Source organism: Myiozetetes cayanensis, unplaced genomic scaffold, assembly GCF_022539395.1.
Source record: "Myiozetetes cayanensis isolate MyiCay16 unplaced genomic scaffold, myiCay2020 scf12, whole genome shotgun sequence".
Classification (NCBI taxonomy): domain Eukaryota; kingdom Metazoa; phylum Chordata; class Aves; order Passeriformes; family Tyrannidae; genus Myiozetetes; species Myiozetetes cayanensis.
In genome coordinates, this window is record NW_026086826.1 from 11,651,198 (window position 1) to 11,669,339 (window position 18,142).

At 41.5% G+C, this 18,142-nt stretch overlaps 1 protein-coding gene across 13 annotated transcripts in view; it reads right to left on the reverse strand.

The window, feature by feature from the left end:
• DOCK7 (dedicator of cytokinesis 7) overlaps positions 1-18,142 on the reverse strand; it is a 99,365-nt gene that overhangs the window by 62,539 nt on the left and 18,684 nt on the right. For all 13 annotated transcript variants that reach the window (XM_050307554.1, XM_050307553.1, XM_050307549.1 and 10 more), the window contains exons 3-12: positions 13,690-13,865; positions 13,459-13,527; positions 10,745-10,874; positions 10,426-10,638; positions 9,946-10,031; positions 7,936-8,002; positions 6,575-6,724; positions 4,457-4,537; positions 2,835-3,000; positions 2,053-2,195 (exon numbers count right to left, since the gene is read on the reverse strand). In XM_050307554.1, the coding sequence (XP_050163511.1) occupies positions 2,053-2,195; positions 2,835-3,000; positions 4,457-4,537; positions 6,575-6,724; positions 7,936-8,002; positions 9,946-10,031; positions 10,426-10,638; positions 10,745-10,874; positions 13,459-13,527; positions 13,690-13,865 (1,281 nt within the window). The remainder of the gene's footprint in view (positions 1-2,052; positions 2,196-2,834; positions 3,001-4,456; positions 4,538-6,574; positions 6,725-7,935; positions 8,003-9,945; positions 10,032-10,425; positions 10,639-10,744; positions 10,875-13,458; positions 13,528-13,689; positions 13,866-18,142) is intronic.

Consider the following 18,142-nt stretch of genomic DNA (forward strand, 5'->3'; position numbering starts at 1 on the left):
TTAATTGAAAACCTTTTCTCTCCCCATCAATATTATCTTTTTCAAAACTGAAAATGGCTGTTAAAAGATTTCCCCAAAAGTATCCATTTTTTTAGAAAGTATAATAGTTTGAAAAAGTATCTGTCATTCAGGTAGTGAGCCTCATTCCTTCTCCTCTGCCCTTCCTTTGGGGTGAGTCTAAATGAGCCTTACTTTCCAGGAGAACTGTTAAGAAACAGAGGGAAGTGGAAGGAGTGTAGTCAGACTTCCTTGTACCATATTCTAGTAGCTCAGAGCTTTGTTAATTTTGCAAACACTACAGAAAATGTGGCTCTGCCACCCTTTAACTATCCCAGAGCAGAAGCTATCTGCTAATAAAGGTAATAAATCACAATATGAGAAAAAAGGCAAGTGGAAGGATAAAAACACTGGGTAGTATTCAACTAATTAGACTTAAGAAAAAGAAGATAAGAATCAGAAATTTAAAATCTTAATTTTTGGCAGTTTTTAAAGGGCATATTAATAAAGCAAACTGTTCCAAAGCTGTCAAGAGAAAACAACCTCAACAAAGTAAATAAATATATGTTTTTTAAATCAGGTCAGGGGAAAGGCTGCACTAGCAACTCTGTAATGCGCTTTTTTTGCCTTATTTTTTTTCATTGCAGAACTGGATTTTATTAATCCCCCAAGGAAAAGGAGCTTCCAGTGCTGTTCTGTCACTGACACAGAGCCCTGTTTCACTCCTACTGAGTTTCACAGACACAGAGAGCAGCAGAGGCAGGAGCCACCCTCACGTGCTCTGCAGCAGTATGACCTGATGCCCCTGATGACATTTCTCCTTATCATTACTGTATTTAAGACCAGACTTTGGATGGCTCCCCACAGTGCAAGTGGCACATAACCAAAACAATCAGGGAAAAAAAGGAGGAAAAAAGCCAACTTTCAATGGATAGAACCCAAATCTTTGTTTTCTCAACGAGCAAGAAATCAGACCAAAAAATATCTGCTTGGTCACTGTAAAATCTGGTTTAATACACAAAGGTGACACTGAAATAAAAAGTTTTCTTAACAAGATGTGGCACTAAGCAAATCTTAGAAAACAGTTTCAGCTCATTACTTTTTGTTAAGTTTAACTAAAAATTTTATTCCATTTAATCATGTTTTCTGCCTCTTTTTGGGACATTCCCAAGCTCTGGCTAAGAACAGCTGCCATTCAGCAAAGCAGCATCAGAAGCAGAATACTTTGGTTTCTCAGGAATCCCTGGACGTGTCCAGGGAACTGATGCCACCTTCAAATCACATTGAGGAACCTGGTTCTGAGCCTGCTGATGTTTCAATCACCCAGTGAAACCAAAGGGATCAACTGACCATCACAGAATGGTTTGCATTGGAAAGGACTTTACAGCCCATCTCGTTCCACCCCCTGCCATGGGCTGGGACACCTTCCACTAGACCAGGTTGCTCCAAGCCCCATTCAGCCAGTGACTTTTCCAATGCATGCTAAAAAAATCTGGAGCAAGAAAAAGTGATGTTCTTCTGTGAAGACCCAGCTCTGTTAAGTGGAGTGGTTAAGTCACTAAGCCGTAACGATGCTTTAGCATTCAAGTCAAAAGCAGCCAATAATTTCAAGTTCCACAACATAATTATTCACAAATTAATGAAAGAATCCACCACTGGCAGAATACATGATATACTATTATATAACTGGAAGAGAGCAGGCTACTGGCCAGAAATATTTGTGAGGGTAACGAGGCCCAGAGAAGCTGTGGCTGCCCCATCCCTGGAAGTGTCCAAGGCCAGGTTGGATGGGGTTGGAGCAACCTGGGCTAGTGGAAGGTGTCCCTGCCCATGGCAGGGGTTGGAACGAGATGAGCTTTAAGGCTCCTTCAATACAAACCATTCTGTGATTAATAGATGATATAATAAACCCACTGTATGCTGTTCATGATCCCCCTGTGATCAGGGAAATATCACAAGCATCACAAATAAATCATTCAGGTCTAAAGTGACTTCACATGATCAAACCCCTCTGTCCAAAGAACAACTCCTTAATCAGACAGCTTCATATCATACCTGTTTGAAGAAGTTTGTCACTGTCAGAGTAGCTGGTCTAAAACTGGTCAGATTGCAAGCCTCATCCCCACTCGTGGTTCTCTCCAAGGAACGCCTCCCGACAATACTGGAATTCCTCCTCTCCGACCACGATCCTTTACGTTCTGCAAAAAATAAACATAAAAAGGGGAAAAAAATTAAAAGAGAAAGGAAAACAATAGTCCAAGAGCCTAATTCTGTTCCAGCCAGGATTTCCTCCACAAGAGGATTGACAATGATGCCATGAGGGTGACAGAAGAGGTGGTTATGCTCAAGCAATCCCACTCCAGAAGCTGTGAAGCACAGCTGACTCCTGCTTCTCTCACAGCAACCTCACCCCAGTGCCTTACTGCTATTATAAAAGTCTTTATCACGCTGAGATTTATGTATTTCTCTTGCTCTGAAAGATGATGAAGTTGGCAGTTTTGGGGATGCTGAAGAGCAGTTTCAGATGAGCTATGTGGCTCACAAAGATTAATCCACTCCTTTGGAAAATGTTCATCAGCCTGGAACACTCTCTCGGTCTTAGAAGCTTGGTTTTAAATAATATAACAGATGGTTTGCTTGTAAAATCCTTGAAAGATAAATCCATTTGTTATCATGGACTTCTCTGTTTTAGTTCAACCATGACCCCAGACTATCAGAAGGCCCAGGGCGGGGGGGAAAGCGATAAAAGGAGCAACAGCAGCTACAGGGTATGAATCAAGACTTCAATAAACTCTGGACTTGCCCACATTCCCTCATGCAGGTGCCAAGGACTGTACCTCCTGTGCCAACTTCAACTTCCGTGGAATCTCTTTCCAAGCTCCCAGCACTGCTCACGATGTTCATCAGGTGAATGGCTGTCCAGGCAAAAGGCATCCGATACTTGCCGAGTCTCTGGCAAAACTGCTCTGCCTGGCCTTTCAATTTTTCCAACTTTTCCTTATTCTGTGAAGGAAATAATTCAATCCAAGAGATTAAAAAGAGAGGAACAGGAACAAAGGTTCATTTAGCAAAATAAGTGAGGAACGATGGTGTCTTTTCTAACACCCAATGACTGTTTCAGTAGCACCTTCTAGAGGAGGATCACCAGGTGTTGTGGAAATGCAACTTCTGCTTTCCAAAACTGCCCTCAGGCCACCAGAGACAGGACAGTCTGACAGTCAGAGCAGCTGTTTCATGCTTTCAACCCTTCTGAACAGCCTGTCAAACCTCAGTGACCTCATCTGCCCACTGCTCCTTCAAAAACATCTGAATTTTCCTCTGTGAAGTCTGAAATGGCCTTTCCTAATGTCAATTTATGCAGAAGGTGCTCAGATCATCTAGAGTTGCATGGGGAACTCAAAACATTGCTCAAATAAGTAGTACCATACTTTGTTGAGGAAAAAAGGGAGTAAAAGAAGATTTTTCCATAATTCTGTATATTGCTCTTCAGCAATTTTTTGCTTTAGAAAGGTTGTTACCTACAAGGCTTTAAGAAAACCTCAGACAGGGATTGGGTAACAACAGAGAAGGAGCTGCTGCTCTAGTTCAGGACATGCTTATGCACTTTGAAAGAGATGCTGAAAATTATCTTTTCAGCTATATTCCCAAGCATCCTGCAAATCCAGTTCCAAAATTTCACTTGGGAACACAGGAAACTGAGTTTTTTCACTTTTGTTCTCTATACAACTGAGGTGAAAAACATTTATTTTTCATATTGTGGTACAGTGATATAAAGACAGATGCAGACAAAAAAACATAAACTTCTTCACCTAAAATATATCAGAACCTTGGGAAGGAAATATTTTATTAAGAATTTGGTTAAAACTAACAAATGAACATCCCAGCTCCTTTGAAAAAGCACAATGGAAAGGCTCTGATGGCAAGGGCTATAACCTCTGGTTTGCCCTTCAGCCAGTCCTCACTGCTACCCTTTGATCTTCACTTGGATCAACCCAACTGTACACAAAACCAGGAACCAATTTTGAGACTCTTTTATAACCCTTCCAGAGAAAGACAGAAGTGATGGGGTTAAGCTGCAGAAGCAGTGGAAAAGTTGGAAATTTTGCTGCAGATTCCCATCCAAGGCTGCCTTGCTTTGACCCAGCTGTAAGCACAGAGCTGATCCTTTGGGATAGGGAATCACAGATGACTGAGCTTGATGGGAACCATACATCTCCCCTGCCAGCCACAAAAACTGGTGACCTTTAACTACTCTACCCCAATAAGGCATCAAGATCCAAAGGTCTTTGACTCTTCTTTGGCTTTTAGAATAGGATTAGTTTCTTAATTAAAAATTGATCCTCTTAAAGGCAGGAACAGTATCAATGGCTGTTAAGTCCAAGGTAAAAGAAAATCCCTAATTTTAATAACAAAATAGTTATTACGTGCTTGTAACAAATTTAATCAAAACAATTCTTACCTTTGCTGCATCAGATTCTTTAAAAATCATATAAGGCTCTGCACACTCCCCAATATCTCCCTGCTGTAATACTTTTTCCAGCTGAGAAGGGAAAATAAACCATTATAAGGACAGGTATCCAGCAAGGATTGTTACATTAAACAAACACTGGGAAGCAAAAACATTCTTTCACAAGAGTTAAAGCTTGATTTCCCTTTGCAAGTCAGGGAACAAGCACTGTTAGTTGTTAAAACCATTAAGTTCCCAGATTTCCAGCTATAACTGAATCACAAGTGTAAAATATAGGTACAAAGGGAACATATAGAAGTTTGTGTTTGAGCTGTTCTAGAGCCACTTTGGGCTCATTTCTAAGGTTTTAAGGACAGCTTACACTATCTTCAGCATCATCACTTTCAGAGTTCTGTTCTTATTTCTGTTCTCCTTAATAAGGTCCTGCTTCATTTGGATGGACCCAGAGAAAACAAGTATTATTTTAAATCAGATAAAAGTATCAAATAATGAAATCAAAAATTAATCAATTCAAACAACTGAAGTTAGCCACAGATTCTATGTTTGCTGCTCAAGTCTCTGAGTAACAAACTACTTAACACTCAGTTCCTGAAAGAAACTCCCCTCTCACATGCCTGAAGACTGTTACTCTCCAAACCATCCTGGCACTTCCCCACACCCTGCACCACTCTGCACATGCTGTTATGAGCTCAGAATATCTCTGAACTTCTCCCATGTGCCATTCACACCTCTCTGTTAGTAGAACTCCAAGAGACTACCACAAAGTAAGGAACAAAACTGCTTTCCATCAAATCTTGCATTCTCTGCTGAGTTTACCAGTAATTCCAGTTGTCTGAAAAGTGATTTCCCAGTAAGACCCATGTGAAAATTCACCCACTAAGGCACACAATGCATCTGTCTTATCTATCCCTGATTATATTACTTCCATCATCAAATCAAAAAACCACCTAAGCCACAGCTCCTCTTGGATCACTGGTTTTACAAGCACTAATGTGCATTCAGAAGCTCTCTTGGCCAGATCCTCACAAATATGGGATTCTCCCTCATATCTTCTAAAAATCAGAGGAGTGATTCTTCCCTGTGAGGGTGGTGAGGCCCTGGCACAGGTTGCCCAGAGAAGCTGTGGCTGCCCCATCCCTGGAAGTGTCCAAGGCCAGGTTGGACAGGGCTTGGAGCAACCTGGGATAGTGGAAGGTGTCCCTGCCCGTGGCAGGGGGTGGGACTGGATGAGCTTCCAATCCAAACAGTTCTGTGTTTCTGTGACTCCATGAATAACTGTGCACAGGCAGAACAAGATTTTCAGAAGGAATTCAGAAAATCATGCCAAAAATTGGAGATGAGAATATGTTTCAACACTACTGAAAGCCTTACTCTCACCTGGGACTGTTTCTGTCATGTCATGAAGCCTTAAATCATTTTCAAAAGATTATTCCTTGTGCAAGAAGCAGTTCCTGAAGAAGTTGCATGCTGCCTATGAACTGAAAGTATGTACTGAACTCCCCTTTTGACAACAGGATGATTTTTATGAAGAGATCGAGACAAAAAAACCTGACTCAAAAGCCATTCTGAATGAGCAACATTTGTGTGCTCACTGAATCAAATGAAAGACGAGAGAATAACTTTTAGCTTTGTATACTTTATTCCAGGAGTGGCCAATGTTGCATTTTATTTCAGTTATGGATCCCACTCCCTTAGCAATTTCAGTTCTTAAATACATCCGGAAAAATCTGGCTTAAGGGCATGTATCATTTTTTTAAATGAGATTCAGATCAACATGTATTTTTAAATCACTGACTTATCTATCATCTTTAGGAGTCAGCACATCATTTCATAGCAAAACCAAGGTCAAGCCCCAGAAAGCTGATTTATATCATCAAGCAAACCTTTGTGCTCTTCTCAGTTTCAATGCACATCTCCACTGAACTGCTGCTGTTAAAAAGGAACGTAAGTGAGAATATCTGAGATGAAGTAGAACTGTGGTGCCACTGTTTACACTACTGAGAACAGTAAATAAATAAATCAACTGGTCAGCCAGGCCTGCTTCTATTTTATTTGAAAGAAAAAACAAGAGTCAATTTAAACCATTTAAATTTCTCTGGCATTTCTTACCTTTATTACTAGAAAGACATCTTGAGAGGGGTAAGTGATAGAAAATATGGCAGACCTGGCCAGCGTGGATATAGCAGCAGGGGGGACGTGAGGTCGAAGCATTCCCTTCATTTGTTCAGAATTTAAATCAAAGTAGAAATTCTCTGAAATCTAAGAAAGAAATTGGGGAGCTTCAACCACTAGTTATACTTTTTTTTTTTTTTTGTAAATTCTTCATGAACACAACAGTTTTAAAACACACATTAAAAAGTCCTCCTTTTAAACCATGCATTAAAAGAAGAAAAATAGTATTTTTAATTAAGAAATCAAGGCAGGATAGTGGAAAAGGAGAACGAAAATGGAGCACACAACACAAACTACCTATAAAATTTCCTTCAGTTCCTGTAAGGAATGTAGTTCCATCACAGGACTAAGAATATCATTGTTATCTGAATTGAAAATACCAAAATATCAAAATAGAAACAGAAAGACAAAAAAAACAACATATCTTTAAAGACAGATAGTGAGTTTTCTACACTATAACATCTAATCCTCAACTGCATCAAGGCTTAAAAGCCTAAAAGGATGTGAGCTGGTTATCAACACCAGAGGTCACTAAAGAACTTACTACTTAGAGCAAAAAAATGGGAGTAATGAGATGATAAAATTGGCTTATGAAATGTGATTTAAATATTAAACAAAGTTCACATAATATTCCACATACTCTCATCTACATAACTTAAATCTCAATGCATTAAATTCAGGTCTTAAAGAGATAAATGTCAAAATGCATATTTTTAACATTTTTCTCTCCACTACTGCTAATATCTTGAATAAGGAAAACCAAGAGACTCTTTAAATATTAAATACAGAACATAAATAGCCGAATAAATGTATTTTGCATTTCCAATAACTTAGATCTTGAAAGGACTCCTCAGTTTTGTTTAGATTTTAGCAATTTTAGCATGTAAGACTTTCTTGTGCATTATTCAAGTGTTACTTGACCCACACTATGGTGAGTCACGAAAAAGAGATTAAGAAAGTCATAAAAACTTAATCTAAATAGAAGGTTTCAGTTACCTAAGTGGAGAAGAGACTTTTGAAAGCCAAAATTGGACTACATATATATATATATAGATAGATATTCTGATTTCAGGCACTCACATATTAGATAATATTTTTAGAAAAGTGGTTATACTTCAACTGCTTTACTAAGCAGAAGAAGAACACACAAGATGGCTCATGAAATGCCTTCATCATTCTTCCAAGCACCAGTATGTCACTGAGTTTCTTTCCAGCATTAATTCCTCCCTTTTTGTTTTTAATACAGGTTTGTAAAGCTTCAGTGGCAATGTCATCACTCAAATAATTAAAAAACATACCTTTTTCTTTTCTTTAACGTCATATAAAGCCAAGCTTGCAAAAATGGGCTCAATTTCTATTTCAAATCTTGAAAGAAAAGAAACGTAAAATCAGTTGACTTGCATTTTGTAACAAAGAATGACCAATCCCCTCCCCAAATCCTTCCTAGCTGATGGTGACCGAGATGTCAGGAACAGCTGAGCCATCCATTTTCAGGTCCTGCTGAAAAGGGATCTTGATCCCAAATAACCACCCCACTCCTGTCCTGCTCCCTCTGCATCGCTGCTGATCCCTTCCAACAGGACCACATCGGTGCTCCCTTGACCTTCTAAAAGCCTTTTCAACTCACTGACTCGCTGAAAGCCAAGCAAAGCCACCTAATAGCTTCCTTAAAGGGAGCTATTCCTTATTAACTGGAATAACTGGGCCACTTAGCTCCTCTGATTCTCTGGGAAGCTGCCCCATGTGCTAATTCAGTCTGCTGACCTGTTGAGAGTGCTAAATGGCCAACTGGCTCCTGCCTCTGGACAGTCAGGGATGGGTATTTTGGCAATTTTCAACACTTAACTGTTGTCAGAAAATACCAAGGTCTCACAAACTCTCTCAGAAAGGCACTCAGAAAGCTTTTTGGAGTAATTGTTATCTAGTATTCACGCGAACTCAAACATTTCCTACAAGAACAGTAATTACCAAATAGAGCTGAACTTATTCTTGGATCACCCAGGCATCTCCAGTCCCCACAAAACTAACGCCCAATCCACGCTGGGATCCCCCACGCATCGGGCCTTGCACAGAGCTCTCAGCTTTTCAGCCTGGAATTTGTACTTCCAACAGGGAGAACACCACACAGGACTGCACCATCAAACAGGTGTTGTCTCTAGTTTCACAACAAAGGTGAGATTAACCTGAAAATGACCCTGCTTAGGTCACCTTAGCCTTCTCCCGGGGGAAAATACGCTTGTTTTTGTGCCACTGAGGTGCCATAACCTTGGATGCTTGGATTACACCGGTGAGTACAGGTTCAGAGACTACTATGGTGCACAAACAAGTAGATTTGCCATAAATTTACAGTCAGCAAGAGATGTTTAAATAGTAGAAAACACTAATTTCCAGTATCTAACTTATTTATGCCAAAGACACCATCCTTTGGACAGGAAGCTCCACTGCTACTGCATATTATGTTGTTCCAGTTCATAAAAGGCTGCAAAATCAGTTCATCTCTACGGCTATATTAGGTCCTGGAGTACTCTACGAGCAGGAGATATGTCCCACACATATATCTCAGTTATGAGCAGCAATGTAGGCTAACTGGAGCTCTCTAATAAGAAGGGTTGACCTAACTGAGGACACAGAAGATGAATACAGCAGTGTGGAAAATCAGTTTTGTACTTTATTTCTCCAAGGGAATAACAGTAAAATTTTACCTTGTGTTATTAGAGAAGAGTTATAGGCAATGAACCAGCTGCAGGTAACCCTATATTCAGGAGCTCCACTTCATTAAACTTGTTTAACAGGTTTCTATTCCTCCAGTTAATGCTTACTAAGTATATAAAGTCTTCACTCTTAAAGGGACACAGTCAAGGTTGTTGAGCCTAAACTTTGGCAAATCTTTGGCTGTCTTATGCTTTAAAGCTTAAGCATTTTTAATCTTTGTCTCTTTTGTTTTCCCTCTTAAATTTCCTTGTTAGGGAGCTGAAAACCAGTGACTGGCCAACCTCAGAGCCCTGAATGAGTATGTTGAAGCCCAATGACAAGGAACAGGTAGAGTTGGATAACAACAAGGAGAAAAGCCAAGGGAGGTGAATATTTTCTCTGTCACACGAATAAGCAGAAAGTCTTGAAGATACACCTGTCTGATGCACAACACTGTGTCACTCAACCTTTAGAAAATTAACCTTTAAGCCTATGACCAAACATGAGTTTCAAGGGTAATAAACACAGCAATGGAGTTTTCCAGATGCACATGGATACAACAGCAGATTTAAATTCTCAATTCCTGCAATGCAGCTCTCTTTTGGAATGATACTTACTTAAGGGACAAACACTTTACCAAGAGTCTTTGGCCAAAGTGCTCTTTGGGTACTTCAGGGACACTAAGGCGTTCTATAGGCTCCTCCTGAAATTAGAGACATGGCACTTGTACAAACCTCTGACAGCATTACAAAGCAAACATATGTATCACTTTTTTCTTCTGAGACACAAGCACCAATTTAATTCGAGGCTTCCCAGCATGTTGCATTCATCAGCAGCTATAAATATGCTAAATTAAATCCCTTAATGTTCCTACATTACTGGGGATTGTATAACCATGAAGGAAAACCAATCCTCAGAAAGTAATATCCACGGCAAGACACTATGCTAAAAGACACAAGACCCACAAAACAGCTACAGTTCTCATGGATATCAAACACAGGTGATCTTAAATCCTTTAAATCCACGGCAGACTGCCAGCTTTCACATTCCCTATATCCTTCACTTTTTTGGCCTCACCCACACGTATACAAAAATACCTCGTCTGGTGCTGGGTGTAGTGCAAAAAGCTCCTTGTGCCTATTGGACTTCCTCTGGTCCTCGTTGTGGTGGTCAATCTCCTCGTTCGGGGTTCGGTCCAGTAAGTTTGGGAGAAGGGCATCTGGAAGGGAGTTCTTCAGATCAAAAATACTGCAGGCCCAGCTGCCCCGGGGAGTGTCATCAATCGACATTGAGCGTCGCTTAAGGTCATCCTGAGATCCAACAAATTAAAGCAACTTATAATGGGAAAAGGAACTGCACTTTTAAAACAGGACTATAAATTAGGTTTTATGTGGCAAGGTTTTAAAGGCACATTACTTGTTCATCCTGGTAACTGTTGCCATCCGGAGCTTCATCAGACTCAAAGATCTGCTTGGGGAGCCCCTTTTGCCTCTCCTTCTGTTTGTCTAAGGTGTTGGGATTGAATCCAGTTCCCAGCTTGTGGTATCTGCAAACAAAGTATTTCAAATGCGTTCTTAGCAGCCCTTTTGACCCCAACCCCAGAAGCAGAATCACAGAACAAACCCGGTATTATCAGTGTGGGTGCTCTCAAGGCATAAGCTGCTCTCTGCAAACACTATTTCCAGTCAGCCTCCACTGGAGCTGGGTCATAATCCAACCACCAACTACAATGTGACTCTGTTCATCTATAAAGCAACCCTGGGTGATGTCAAAAGAAGGACTATCAATGGCCAATTAAAGTCATCATAAAATGTGCAATTGTGATGCCAAGAGTAGAACAGGCCAAGAACACGAGGACTGAAGGCCAGTGGTTCTGCCGCAGCAAGAACTGACAATATTGGTACCTTGAAAACCACAACACCAGCTCAGGTAAGTCCTGAACACCTCTGGAGAACCGGCAACTTTCCAACCTCAACTAAAACAAGCATCTTCCCAGAGAATCTTTGTAAGGAAATCGGGTCCTTCGGAGCTTTCCAGGGTGTAAGAGCACTTGGTAGTAAACAATCTGTCTGCTGCTGCTGACAACATGGGATCTCTTTGACTAACAAATCTGTGGGTACTAAATGGCACCATGTCTGTACTTATACACACACACACAGAGCCATGGTCTCCTTACAGTACTCACTGAAGTCAGCTCCCAAAGTAGTGCTGGGGTCACATCTACAATGAATTGTTTCTACCGTGTCCTGTCACTAAATCTAGCACAGAAGGATGCACAGAGGTGTGAAAACCATGGATGTGCTAGAAGTGAATAACAAAAGGCAGAAGAAAAATGAGGAATGCATTTTCCTTCCTAGGCTGTAATTCCTGAGAGTTGAACAATAGGATCTGTATAATCCTCACCTGGATGTCTGCATTTCCATCACACCTCCACCAACAAGTGTAAATCCATTCTAAATCACACCTGACTTCCTCAGTCTAGCACATAGAAATTATGCTGCAATGTCGAAATCACAATATGCTGTTGGGTTTTTTTTACAGACCAGTGAAGAGAACTTATTTATCTTTTCCAATATCACTAAAGAAATTACTGAATGGAGGATTTGCCTGCCCCAAAAACAATTTGGTTACAAAGAACTGTAGACAGAGACTGACATAAAGATTATTTCCCCTGCCATGGGGAAGAGGAGGATGGAATGTCACAAGTCATGTTCTCCTAAAGCCAGAAGAGCTGGATTTTGTGCCCCCAGAGCTAGCCAAGGCACTTGGAACCATCCAGCAGGATGGATTATGAGGAAACTGTTGGCATCCTTACTTGGAAAACAATTCAGTACTTCCCAGCCAGGCTTTTGGGTTCTTCCCCTGCTGCAGCAGTAACTCCTTTATTTCTACCCAGTCCATTGCCACGATTTCATCCAAGCAAAAACTGCTATGAATATTTATGGCAGCACCCTCTCTCCTCTGAAGGGGCAAGACAACCTTTGACTGGAGTTCCACAATTGCTCATCACACCTTCAACCATGGAGGTCTTCAGCTTCATCCCCTCCCTGACACAGAGCACAACCTGCAGCCCATCTCAGAAGACAAAAAGCCTCCAACTAAACCTCCTCAGTGCAGGAATCACAGGCAGGAATGCCAGGTACAATGAAAGTTGCTGAGAAATCAGGAGTGCCAGGTCTATGGTGTATTCCAGACTCTGCTGGAAAAGCTGGGAGTTAATAAACAATCTCCTTCCCTCTTGTTTTTTTGTGTTGTTGTTTTTGGTTTTTATCCTTTTTCTGGGTAGGGTTTTTTTTTGGTATGAGATTACAAACCACGTTTTTATTAGGTCACGTTAGCAGTGCAAAGCATATCTTCAGCATCCCCTCAAGTGGTTCTCAGGACAACATTAAACCAGTGAATTGTAGCAACTGCCACAAGGGCAGAGCTGTAGCTGCAGTGGAGTCATTTGTAGGTGATACACATCACATGGATCACTTACTCCTTGACAGCAGCTCTTGAAGTCATCAGACTTCCAATCATCCGAGAGACTCTGTGTTCCAAGGAAAGCCACTCAGAAACCTTCCTGCTGATTTGCATGAAATAATCAATGCGTGCACATTCTCTAAACTGTGAGCTCATTAGATAAATGTTGTGATGGTTCAAATATTAACGATTATTTGTTTAAATTAAGCACGTTTCCAAAGTCTCTTTGGAAATCAATGAAAGCTGCAGAGGGCACCTTATCTACTAGATGGTTGTGACCGCACATCATAGCAAAATTAATGCAACTTCTCTCTAAAAAGAGCCAAAAACAGATGCAACAAAGAAAGAAACAAGAGCTGAAAGTAATTTGACTTGTTCACATTCCCTAATTTCTCTACCATTGTAAAGGAGCAACTGTAGACTAAAATGGCCTAGATTTTCCAAAATGCCCCAGGGGATTTTGACGTCTAAGATCCAATTTTCAAAACACAAAGCATCATTTCAGCTAAACACAAAGTATCAGTTCAACTAAACGGGGCAACTAAAAGCCAGGGCACATGGAATCAGTAGCCAGGACAGTAATTTTTGAACCTCCTCATAGCAGTTAGTCAACCTGCAAAAATGTAAATATGAAATGAAGCTGCAAATACCACAGGGGAACTCACTTTCTGTTCACAATCGCCCAGTCTTCCGTGTAACTTCTGACACAGTCCCTCACGTGAGGGTCCATCTCACTGTTAAAAGAATAAAATCACAAATTACAACTATACATTATGACGACTTCTTAAACATATATACTTCTACTTAGGTTTGTGTTTAACTTTCCAGACATTTGCAGCCCAAAATTCCAGGTTTCAGCCCTGCGGACACTCCTTGCAGAGGAATCAGTTCCTTACCTCTCCTCGGGCACGGCCGACACGAGTGTCCGGCATTCCCGGGGGGTGTAAACCACCTCGATGTCATCGGGGGGGAACTCCAGCAGGTCCCTCAGGGGTCCCGACTCCACGGCGAGCGGGTGGGTGATGAGATAGTCCTCCAGGTCCACGGGGTCCACAGCTTCTGTGAGCGGCACCTGGGGACACACAAGCCATGGGAGGGTCTGAAATCGAGGTGAAACAATAAAGAAAAATCACATGCACATCTTCTACTCTGCTTTTTTTAAACCAGTTCTTCTGCCTGGTTGAGGAATTTGATGCAACAGTCAGGTGGTGATTAACACCAGTGGTGTTAACCTCAGTTAACACACATCACAAAGATGTTTTGCGTGTCTTATCATTTATCTGATGTTCCTCTGCATATTTCTCTGATGCATTATCACCTAAAAAACACAAATAAAGCCAAAAAAGGTTATAGCTATTTTCAAGAAATTCAACAAAACTTAGTACCTCATTTCCCATGTGTATGAACCCTGGATTTGTTTTGACCATACTCTGATCACAAAGTGAACCTTGACCCTGATCCAAGATGCAGGAACCTTCTCCCTCAGGCACAGCTAGGAATTCAGACCAAGGCCTGATTTACCAGGAACTCAGGTGGCCACAGAACTCTAACATTATTTTGAATTAAACCACTTCTCCAGGGAACACAAAACACAAGGTTCATCTCCCACAGGTAGAAGTTTAAGGTCCTCCCTCATATCAGAGCCTTTAGTGGCACAAGGAGTCTGCCCATGCCGAGAGGGGACAACACTCTAAATAAAATGGATACTTAAATATCATCTTTACTGGGCACAAAGCCTGTACCTGAAGCACAAGGAATGAATGATCATGTGCAGGAAAACAGTAGATTTCAGGGCAGGCTGATCTCACCATCCTGAGCTTTTTTTAGATACATGAAAAGAAAATTTGCATGAACTGGAAGCATACTCACATTGCATAACTTGTATTTTTACATATGTACATTATATAAATACATGTATATATTCTGATATGAGATCATTATGCTATGAAGCAATACATAAACATAGACATTAAGAAAATGAAACACTAAAAACAAGTTTTAAGGAACCTGTCTCTACAGCAACTGACAGATTTCCCTAGAATTCCCTGGCACATGCCAGTGAGGCTGAGTGGTTTAACAAGAATCACAAAAACACATCAAAATTCAGCAGTTTTTCTTTTCTAACTTCCTCTTTCCTGTCATCCAGATGATTTCTGTGGGACAGGGAACTATCCTGTAGCCTGTCTTGTGTTGATGACTTTAAAAAGAACATTTAGTACTTCAGTTTTAAATGTGCTTCTAAGAAAAACTGCTATACAAATCCCAAATTCCAGTTTTAAAATTATTGCCACGAAGTTCTAAAACGAATCAATGTTTTATTCAAGGAGAAGACTTGGCTAACACAGAGGGTGTTAAAGGAATCTCCCTACCACAACCACCCTCAATGAATCCCATTTCCTTGCAACTCAGAAGGCAAATCCTTCAACAAAAAAACAGAGTGACTCCAAGGAAGTCAGGTGAGTTGGACCAATGACTTTATGCCAGATAAGAATCTGGTTCATCAAAAAAATACAATGTCTAGAAACTTAGCACTTGTTTCTGCCATTTAGGTAAATGATATAAATTCATTTCCGTGTAAAGAAATGCATCATCCCTGAAGGGTTGGAAAGGACCTTAAAGACCACTCTGGTTCCAAGCTCCTGCCACTGGCAGGAACACCATGCACCTGTGATATGATGTAATATGATGTAATATGATGTAATATGATGTAATCTCATTGTCATCTATTTAACTCTGACCCCACAACCCTTTTTCCCCTTCTAATCCTGAACTCTTGAAATGGATTCAAAATACACGATTTGGAGAGCTTTTGTGAATACAAAACAGATACTTTTCACTGTTTTCATCACTGCAATGCTTGCAATGAGCAGAAGCTGCCATTGCTCCTTCCCACATCGCAGCTGACATGTCACCGCCTCACCCTGTTCCTTACAAACAGACAGACCAGCTCCATTTGGCACAAGATCACTGAGGGGTGACAGTTTATCCTTGAGGAATAACATTTTAAGACTTATTTTCACTCCTCCTGCCGACCTCCCTTCCACGCTGGCAGCTCCAAAGCTGAGGCACCTTCCAAAGCTGAGCTGCCCGTGCAAGTGTTGTGTTTTAATTTGCACAAACTCATTTACCTGTGATTCTCTAACACAGAGGAACCTCTCCCTCACTCCCTCCAATCTTTCCACTCCACTCATCTCAATAAACAGAAGGAAAATAAAAAAGACAAGGAAAAATAACCGGTATTAACGCAGAGCTGAGAGGAACACAAAGGGCCCAACAAACACAGGGCAGGGACTGTCACTGCCAAAAAAACACCATGTTTCCTCATTCCTGGCGTTTCACATCTCAAATTTCACTTGTCCAACACGAGCACTGGACAAGAGATGAATAAACTGGCTATGCTAGTTAAAAATCACAGGATCCAGAAAGGCAGGTAGTGCTTAGGGGCTATCCATGTGCTCCAGGGGTTTCCAAGCCCTTCAACCATCTCAGGATTAGGCCCAAGGTTGCACTTCACAATTTTCCAGTTTGTCTCTTCGGTAACTATTGTACCATGAAGATGTAAACAAACATAAAAGTCAAACCCAGAGGCCCGTGTTAGACTCACCATCTGTGCAGCCAGAAATACTGTCTAGCACCTGAGTAAACAGGCCAAACATAAATTCATGGGTATGAAGAGGAACTACTTGGTGTCAGACTATTGGCACATAAAAGGCAAGCACATTATTTTAGGCTTTGGATATTTGTGGGGGAAGAAGTGATGAAAGAGGAGGAGGAGAAAAGAAGGGTGAATAAATGCACCAAAAGGAAAATGAACCTAAATGGTGTCCCCGTGTGCGAAAGGAACCATGAGAGCTCCTCTCATGGCTCTTGCTGCCGATGGCTTAAGCTTTTCCCTGTCCCGCTTCACGCTCCTAAATCACCCTGAAGGTGTGGATGGGAACAAGGACACACACACAGAGCACACCAGGGTCTATTCCTATGTTACCAAAGCATCAGTCACCTGAAATTGCCACACGAACCCATCAGATGGAACGTGCACACTGAGGGAGTTGGACGAGTTCAGGTAACGACCAGGTTGCCCAGCCTCAACATCCCACTGATGGAGGAGTAGAACCTGCTCTGCCATCTCACCTCTACATCTCCAGCCCAGCTTACCTCCTCGGGAAAACCATGGACAGGCATCCAACAGCTGATTCCCCTGGCCTGTTCCGACCGTGATACTTTGTACAGCTATCTCAGCTATCAAAGAATAGCAAGTCCCCATCAGCTGCACATTAAAAGGTTTCAAATCTGCTGCAGCAGAAATGGGGAACAGCTGAGGAGGATAAAGCTGTGCTCTCCCACAGCCCTGCTTGCTGGCAGGCTGCAGAAAGCAATCTTCATCCTGCTCCAAGGAAAAGCCTTTTCAGTTCCTCCTGACAGCTCCTAGGAACCAACAGTAGGTGCCTCCTCCACAAAACACAGGCAGTTCTTCTTCACTGGACTTCCAAAGGCAGAAGGACAATTCCAGTCAATTCCAGTCAAGTATTTGCAAATGTGCAGCCCACCTACCACCTGGCTGATCATCCCAGAGTGTTTTGTATTGGAAGGGACTTTAGAGCCCATTTTATTCCACCCCCTGCCATGGGCAGGGACACCTTCCACTATCCCAGGTTGCTCCAAGCTCTGTCCAACCTGGCCTTGGACATTTCCAGGGATGGGGCAGCCACAGCTTCTCTGGGCAACCTGTGCCAGGGCCTCACCACCCTTACAGGGGAGAATTTCTTCCTAATATCTCATCTAAATTTCTCCTTGTTCAGTTCAGAGCTGTTCCTCCTTGTCCTACCACTACCTGCCTATGTAAAAAGCCACCATCCCTCTTTTTTATAAGCCCCCTTTAAGTACTGAAAGGCCTCAATGAGATCTCCCAAATAAACCTACCAGGGAATACTGGAGTGTTACCATAAGAAATCCTTGCCAGGGTGTCTGTTTCTTCCAAGAACAGTTTATTAATATCCTCCAGAAACCACACTGTGCAAAAGTCTTGAACATCTTCCCAACCAGGACTATGGAATAACCTAAATTAATGGCAAATACATGCTAAAAATATGCAAAGAAACCCTGCTCCCAGAACTACTGCTCTTTTAAAATATACTCTTTGATTTTGTGTGGGCTGTAATTACAGATGAAATTTTGGGCAACCTTTCAGACAATTCTTTAGAGATTTGACTTGGTCTTTATCCCATGATGGCACTGCCACTTCACTGAGGGCAAGCATTATTCTGGAGCTATTAAAATGAACAGGACTACACAGGGAGAAAGGGCAGCTCAATATGAATAAGAGGGGCATAACCTGCTCCCTGCCAACAT